Genomic DNA, 8,236 nt, shown 5'->3' on the forward strand with positions numbered 1-8,236 from the left:
ATGCCGAGTGGCCGCTCGTCTGATTCTACATAGACATAGACACTCCGAACTTTCCCACGGACCAATCGCAAACGACCGCAACGATTAATAGTTGAGTACGGACTGTCAGCAATGTATTAAATGGCAAATCGAAAGTCTGCACACTGCCCTAAAACCGAACATCAATAACCACTTGAGTAAATTCACAAATAAGTTTTATTTTAATCTTTTTTATACATTATAACCATATCCAACAAATTGTTATATTATAATAAACTGATTTTTCTCCCTTGTTTTTCACATAAATCAAAAATGTGTATATTAAGACTGCAAAATAGTACTCCTTTAACTTTATTATATAGCTTTGTACACATAGAAGTGACAACGCACTCATTTTGCTCTGAATGAATGCATCTTTTTTTTTTTTCCTTCAGGGAAGAGGGGGAATAAGAATAGGCAGCCATAAGCAGAGAGAATACAAGAGCTCCAGCAAGACAGCAGGCTTGCAAGTGACACTAACACCAACACGGACCTGGGTTAAAATATTCAGTCAGATCTTTCTTGGTATTTGTTTTCCAATCCCAAATAAAGATTTTTTTTTTTTATTTTTTTTTTTTATGTTTTTTCAAAATTGTATTTTAACCCATGTTTTGGTTTGTTCCCCTCTTTTTATTCCTTTCTCCAAAGCACATCTTTTGGCTTGTGTCCCAGAGGGGAACCTGGGCCTCCACATCTAGCAGTGCAGTGGAAACAAAAACTAAATACACCTCAGGGACAGTACAAGTCAACAATAGAAAAGACAAAAACAAAAGTCAAATTAGTCAACGTGATTGAAATATCATAGACATTGCAGAGATTGAGGCTCTCAATAAAAACACCAGCAAATCATCCCCATCATGATCTTGGGAAATTAATACATACACAGTATTAGAAAGATAAACCATGCTATAATCATCCAATGAACACGTTTTGAACTTTAGTTTTCCCAATCCACAGCTTATGCCCCATCCCACGTGAGAGACGGATAAGTGCTCGATGCGAAGTGAAATGTTGGCTGTAATAATGTCAGACGAACACGGAGTGTGGACCACTGAGCAGCGGATATGAAAAGAGTCAGAGAATGTCAATGCACTGTGGAAAACGAAAATAACCGTTTAGGCAATTTGAAGGTCAGTTGCCATTAGTACCGTCTTTGGTGTGTGGCATTGTTCAAAGTTTGTTTGAGGTTTACCAAGAAAGTAAAGACTGCCTCAAAGTGTGTACACCCATTTCTCCAGCTAGTCTCACAATTGATAAAATAGCATCAAGGTATGTCAGTAAGGAGATAGCTGTTTGGCCCGAAGTTGTGTGATAGTGGGGATCTTAAAATCTTGACATTAACATTCAACTTCAATAAAAGCAGTTCCAAATTTTAAAGAGGCAATGCGTTTGGATTTCTCTAGTTTTGGAAAAACCTTATTCAACAGGGGAATTTATTAAAATACACTCCCACAAGCCATTAACTGTTGGCATATAAAATATCAATACAGTATATTTGACAATACAAAAGAAGTTTATCAATCGATGAAAATTCAGCAGACACACTGGCAGCCCTTCAGTGCTTTCTTTCAACATCAGCCTCGTGGAACCGTGAGCTACTCTTGACACTGGCATGGCGAAGCTGAGGCCTTACAGCAGCACAAACGGCTGAACGGGGGTCACGGGTCACTGCTGCTGGTGAACAAATAAATGAAACGGGGGAAAGATTTCAGGGGAGGATTTCTTCTTTTTTTTTTTTTTTTTTAAACCCAAGCGCAAATGAAGAAAAGTGCCAATGTGTGTGATGGCTTGTGTATGTGTTAAATGCTGTGTATTTTCTGTGTACACCAGGGCAGTGGGGGCTTCTTCATTCAGTGCTGCGAGTGGGAGTGCTGGGCTGGTTGAGGCCCATCGTTTTGCACAACCAGCCGGCAAAGTCCACTTCCTCCACTTCTGACCGCTTGATGAACGTATGATTCTACGAGAGAGCCGAAGAGAAGCCACTGTTTGAATGCAATCATGACCGGCGACGCTCTGTGATAGCAATCAAATTACAACATAAAGCGAAGAAAGAGTGCAGGTACCCACCATCAGGAACTTCAGGTCCGCTCTCTCGGATGGGTTTTTGATCAGACTGCAGGAGCAACAGAGAGCTTAGTTCATTGTCACATTGCATCAAATAAACAAAATGCTTACAAACGACGAGCGTGAAAAAGAAATAAAAATGTCAAAAGCGCATCAATCAGATCACATTTCCCGTTTGATGAAAGAACGCTGCTCACCATTTTGTCACAAAGTCCTGGAAGTCACTGGTGTAAACCCCAAGTGGTAGTTTAGGAGGTGGCTGATGGGAAACAGACAATCGGAGATCAGAGCCAGAGCCACTGATGAAAAAAATACACTGTTCTCGTGTATGCAGCGAAACAAATATGATTGTGTTCATAGGGCTGTTTCAGACCTCGTTCACAATGTAGTCCAACAGTTCAAAGATGGCCATGGCAGGTCTGTCCACTCCATGTCCTGAAGGGCAGATTGTTTAATGGATATACATATGTGTGTGAACCTCTGGAGGTGGTGTATATATATATATATATATGTATATATATATATATATATATATATATATATATATATATATATATATATATATATATACACACATTTATATAGAAATTCAGTTGAGCTTGCAATGTTATCCCAAGAAAGTAAACATTGTGGCGGTGATTGAAACGTCTATTTCCTACCACTCATGGGCCGGCCTGGTTGTCTGGGCCTCTGTATGTTGGCGTGAGACTCCCCCTCGGCTCCGTCCATGACAGCCCTTCCAAAGATACCCTCCAGCTCTTTGGCGTCTGGTGGGGGGATGGGGTAGCGACCGATGGCCAGCTCCACCAGGGACAGGCCCATGCTCCACACGTCGGACTGAACGGTGTAGTGAGTGCCCTGCAGTCTCTCCGGCTGTTGAGAAACACGCAGCCTACGTCAGCCGGAGGGAGGCAGAGCCAAGATGCCAGGCAGTGGGAGAGAGGGAGAGAGGGAGAGAGAGAGGTCTGCGTGGAGGGCTCGGAGAGAGGGAGGCACAGGAAGCGGAGGAGAGGATAAAGGCAAGGGGTGGGGGGGTGTTATGGCAAGGAGCGTTTGGGTGTGGCAAGGCAAAGAGGATGGGAGGGCTTGGCAGGCATCGGGAAGCAGTTACACACTGTTTCTGTTCAGTTGTGACGGAAGGACAGGTGTGCGTTGGGATCTGTGCTGAAAAATGTTAAAAAAAAAAAAAAAAAAAAAAAAAGACCAAACGTCACCGAACCTCTGGAGGTGGTGTGTGTGTAAACCCGGTCCGGGATGGGATGAAAAAAGGCAACCCTTAAGTGCTGCACCCGCCAGGTGTCAAAGGAACGAGCGAGTGAGCACAGTGGGCCTCACTCGTCGCCAAGGCGCCCTTTCCTGGGCACGGCCCTCGGCTTGCTTGGCAGAGCGGGTGGAGGAAGGGCCAGAGGAAAGGCAGTGCCGAGGGCGGGGCCCGCACAATGTGAGAAAGGAGGAGAAGGAAAGTGGGGATAGGGCCAGAGGAAAAGGGGGTGGGGGCGACGGCCGCGCGCCGAGCTGACTCACCGACATGTAGGAGCGCGTTCCAACAAAGGAGTTGGCCATGGAGTCGATGAGCTGGCCGCTCACGCCAAAGTCACACAGCTTGATCTCCCCGCGAGAGTTGACCAGGATGTTGGAGGGCTTCACATCTACCGTGATGGGAGGGTTCGGGCGGGAGGGGAGGGGAAAAATACGTTTATGTAATATTTCATATTTAGATGAATCGTGGCAATCATAAAAAAAAAAGTGGCTACTGCGCCTGCTTGCGCAATAAGCTCACACTTGAGACGACCGTTGGACTGGAGTGGATAATTAAAGATTCCATATTAAAAAAGACAACATTTGAGATCTTTATTTCCCACTCCGACGCCACAGTGCAGCAGCCTTGCAAGGTAAATTGACAAAGAAACACTACAGATTTATAGAAAGCAGTATATTTAGACCCTCTGTTTACAGCCTCCTGCAAGGATGCTGTTAGTTTCAGCTTCCTGCTAAAACTGATGCTCTACTGGACTGTTTACATGTTTGAAAGAGTACATCAAGAGTGTGGCCTCAAACCCAGAACAGTTAACTGCGAGGTTGCAGTGCCCCTTGTGACATCACAAAGGGGCAATTTCAAAAACTGTATTTTAGCACAAAGTGGAGGAAGTCACAGAGGGTTCTCTCATTATTCTGGCAGGACAGAGACAAGTCAGAAAACACTGCCTAGTATGGGACCTTCAAAGCACATGAGCAGTAATAATGTTTCCGACATGTTGTTCATGCAAGACACCTGCAACGTCACACTCTGAATATAAACCAGCTCCTTGGACAGGTATCTGACTTGCATGCCTTTAATCTTCCCAAATGATCAAGTAAAAGAGAAAAGAATGCAGCCTGCCCTGGAACATGCAGGTGGCGTGTGCAGAACCCTGGGCTGAAGTCCGTGGTGCCTCCTTCACTGAGCGAGGGAGGAAAACTTATTACTCAAGCTGAGCCCTTGAGATAAACAGCCCGGCTCCTCCAGATTTCCTCTTATTGCCGCAGAATAATCCGACACCGGGGCCCCCTGGCCCCCAATCTCTCATCTGTGCTGTATGAGCCCTCGACCAACTGCACGTCAGGAGTGGCGTCGAAAGAGCAAAAGAAAAAGACGAAGGGACGCAGAAGGGAGGAGTCGGTGAGGCCCGACTGCTGTGTGATCACATCCAAGAAGGTGCAATTACAAGCTGAGCTCGTAGACAACTGTCCCAGAGCACGAAGAAGCCTTTAAACTGTCAGGTTTCTCTGCAGTGCGTAGAGTGACTTCAGTCTCTATCTGTGATGTTTCTTTGTAAAAATGCAACCCTTAATTCTTTAATCATTCACTTAAGAGAAAAAACATAATTTAAAAAGTCTAAATTCAAAGTTCAGATATTTTTAACAAACTACTTCTTGCCAGGAGCACGCACTATTGACAGAGAAACTTTGAGTGCGCTGATGTAGAAACAACTGAGACAGAAGGTTAACCCAGTTTAACATTTTAAATGTAGCGGAAGAGCAGCATCAACTGAGCCCGTTTGTTTAGTCCTGCCATAATTCAATTAGGCCCTCTGACATTTGGGAATTGCATTCATACTTAAACGTTTTTCAAGTGAAGTTCAGCAGGGGGAGAATTATCAGAGGAAAAGTCAAGAATAATCCTGTATTTGTTTTTATGGTGAAGTCTAGACCGTTGAGTGTCTGCTCTGAATCTCTGCTGGTTGCCTCACAAGTATAAGAAACACTGAGCCGCCTCTTTAGTCATCGCAAGGAATGGGAATCACGTTACCCATAGCTAATGTCCATAAATAAAACAATGTGAGTGTATTATTTCTAAAGGGGGGCTGTGCAATAGCACAACACACAACAGGGCCATTCAAAGGGGCGATTTAACAAGGCACGTCCATGAAATGCACAGCTCTTATCAGACAAGATCAAGGAAAACATGTCCAAGGATCTAAAGAAAAGAAAGTACAAGTTGACTGTACATAGGGAAAAACTATTTTTGGCCAGTATGCCATGAAAGACAAATAAAAAAATACATCAAATGAATGTCAAAGGCCCTTCAGTTTCAGTATTTTCCAGGAATAAATGATAACCAGCAGAGTGATTAAGTTGGAGATCCCTCACTATGCACTAACTAGTAATGCATCTGCAAAGATGAATCAATGGTGCACACAGCGCCAAACCGTTCTACGAACATACCTTCATCCCCTAATCATCATCATGATCAACATCTAAGCCCAGTAATACTGTTAATCAGCTGATTGAGCAAACCGTCTCACTCAAGGTCTGCGCAGTGGCTGTAAAAAGCAGCAGAACCGGGTTTAAAGGCGGCGAAATTCAGTGCAACCAGACACCACCCTTACCTCTGTGCATAATCTGGTGCTTGTCCCGCAGGTAGCCTAATCCCCTCAATACCTGCAGACAGGAGACAAAGCCAAGAGACATTCATTCTCCATGCGTTTTTCTTTTCTTCCCAGAAACGTTTTGTTTTTCCATGTTGCCTTTTGGGTTTGATGTGAGTCGAAGTTGTGTAAAACGCAGCAGACGTGTCTTTTGTGACTAATGCATGATCAGTAGTTGAGCAACACAACGAGGGACAAATTCACAATCGGCTCTCTACATGAAAAATCCATGCGAAAAGTTTGTCATATCGAGTTCATGAAAACAAACTATTTCAAAGTACGTGAATGACCATAAACTCGATTTCTTGTCGTAAAAAGAAAGAGAGAACCACGTACAGCTATGCTAACTTTTCCAAGGATTTCCTCAGGCATTCTTCCGGCTTCTTTCAGGACCTGGTCCAATGATCCCCCATCCTGTAGAGACACGTTGCACCATTTAAAATCCAACATTCCATTGTACAAGTGCAAGGCAAAGTCCTGCAATCCAACCCCATAAATCTTTCGCCCCCTGGTAGTAGATCTCATTGGCCGTTTTATGTCTCTTACCATGTGCTCCATACAGATGCTGATCTCGCCGTCACTGTAGAAGGCCCCATAGAAACCCACAATGTAGGGAGAGTTGCATTCATGCAGCACCTGCAGCTCTCTGATAATCTGGTTCCGAATGGCAGGCTTGATTTCAAGGTGGATCAACTGAGAGGTTGAGAGGAAGGGGGACAAAAAAACAAAACACAAATACACAATCGCCAACAGTTATGTAGGCAATCCTTATGTTTCGTGTGAATTCACTCTGAGTCAATGACAACGTGTCCTGAAATGTAGACTTTCATAATGGTGATGGCCTTGGTGAAAAACCTGTAGCACCTCATAATTCATTCACTACAAATCAAATCACAAGTTATCAAAGCATAAACAACATAGGGAAGTTTGGGTGTTGCAACAAAAAGGTTACATTTATGTGCTGTAGGTCAGAACCACCTGTGCTGTGCTAATGCTGATGTTATGGCATATTAAGGTATAACTTTGCATGCTTTAAAAAAATAATAAATAAATAAAAACCCAAAAAACAACAACAAATTGGTATGGCTCCACTCCAAAGTGAATGACACTGACGTGCTACCTAGAAAGCTTTGCGCACTCATGGGAATGTCAAAGGGCCCAAATGTAAATCTGGTAAAGTCTGTGCTTTTGTTAATGGCATCGTTTACATCTGAAAATGTCCTGTACTTGAGCCAGTAAGAATGGCCATGTTAGGCAACAGCGGCCCTCGGAAGCACATAATGAATTTAGTCAAACATTATCTGATGGAGAAAACTTGTAATTTCATCACTCGAGGTGTTTCTTTGATGCTGGCCACCAATGTACCACTACAAATCTGTGACTTTGAATGAAGAAAACAGGTACGCAATGACATGAATGTTTTAAAGATCCCATATTTTGCTCTTCATTCATATATATATATATATATATATATATATATATATATATATATATATATATATATATATATATATCACTTTGAGCGTTTCTGTGTGTCTAAAAAAGGTGGAAAAATAAGATGCATCTCTAAATCCACAGTTATTGTTTTAAGACTATTAGTTGTTGGTGGCTGACACACTAAGGAAAGATAAACGAAAGACCCACATGCACTGTAAGTCGCTCCCAACAGCTCCAACCCAATAAATTTGATGAATGTTTACCTTTCGGGCCATGACCAAAGACGAGGGCTTGTGACGGACTTTGTTGACCACTCCTCCATTTCCAGCACCTAACTCACAGATGGGTTCAAAGTCCTCGTCTTTCAGCTCCCCGACTTGGGCTTTCTGGGTGAGGAAGGCCTCCAGTCTTTTCCTCTGCTGCTCGTCCAGGTCCAGCTCCCCTAACTTCTTCTGCAAGGCCTCCAGGTTGGCTCTGTGAGGAGGAGGAAGTGGAGAAGAAGGATGAGGAGCAGACCGCAGGCTCAGCAGGGCTTTCAAGCAGAGTCCGACACAGCAACATTTAGCAGCTTTCACATTTGTGACACTTGTCAAGCATGACTGCAACGTGTGTCAGAAACCAGGAAACAGTCATGACAGGGATACTCACTCAGTCGATGCATCAATGGTGTTGAAGGTGGCCTGTCCCTCGCCAATGGACGTTATGTTTATGTTTATGTTCAGGTTGTTGGGTTTTCTTTTGGGAGGCATATCGACAACTTTGCAAAGGAGACCCGCTTGAATACTTAACTAAATAACGGTTAGTGGCTA

The 8,236-nt window shown here is 43.6% G+C and overlaps 1 protein-coding gene across 1 annotated transcript in view; it reads right to left on the reverse strand.

Moving 5' to 3' along the window:
- Nucleotides 1-1,737: 1,737 nt before the first annotated feature.
- map2k2a (mitogen-activated protein kinase kinase 2a) overlaps nucleotides 1,738-8,236 on the reverse strand; it is a 7,225-nt gene continuing 726 nt past the window's right edge. The window contains exons 1-11 of the mRNA XM_076039603.1: nucleotides 8,076-8,236; nucleotides 7,691-7,901; nucleotides 6,537-6,683; nucleotides 6,327-6,404; nucleotides 5,952-6,003; nucleotides 3,607-3,731; nucleotides 2,742-2,955; nucleotides 2,456-2,517; nucleotides 2,280-2,341; nucleotides 2,086-2,131; nucleotides 1,738-1,975 (exon numbers count right to left, since the gene is read on the reverse strand). The exon at nucleotides 8,076-8,236 is cut by the window's right edge and continues 726 nt beyond it. Coding sequence (XP_075895718.1) covers nucleotides 1,865-1,975; nucleotides 2,086-2,131; nucleotides 2,280-2,341; nucleotides 2,456-2,517; nucleotides 2,742-2,955; nucleotides 3,607-3,731; nucleotides 5,952-6,003; nucleotides 6,327-6,404; nucleotides 6,537-6,683; nucleotides 7,691-7,901; nucleotides 8,076-8,176 — 1,209 coding nt within the window. The 5' untranslated portion in view covers nucleotides 8,177-8,236 and the 3' untranslated portion in view covers nucleotides 1,738-1,864. The remainder of the gene's footprint in view (nucleotides 1,976-2,085; nucleotides 2,132-2,279; nucleotides 2,342-2,455; nucleotides 2,518-2,741; nucleotides 2,956-3,606; nucleotides 3,732-5,951; nucleotides 6,004-6,326; nucleotides 6,405-6,536; nucleotides 6,684-7,690; nucleotides 7,902-8,075) is intronic.

This window comes from Nelusetta ayraudi, unplaced genomic scaffold (genome assembly GCF_046127955.1).
Source record: "Nelusetta ayraudi isolate G7.1 ecotype Tasmania unplaced genomic scaffold, CSIRO-AGI_Nayr_v1 ptg000059l, whole genome shotgun sequence".
In the NCBI taxonomy this organism is placed as follows: Eukaryota; Metazoa; Chordata; class Actinopteri; order Tetraodontiformes; family Monacanthidae; genus Nelusetta; species Nelusetta ayraudi.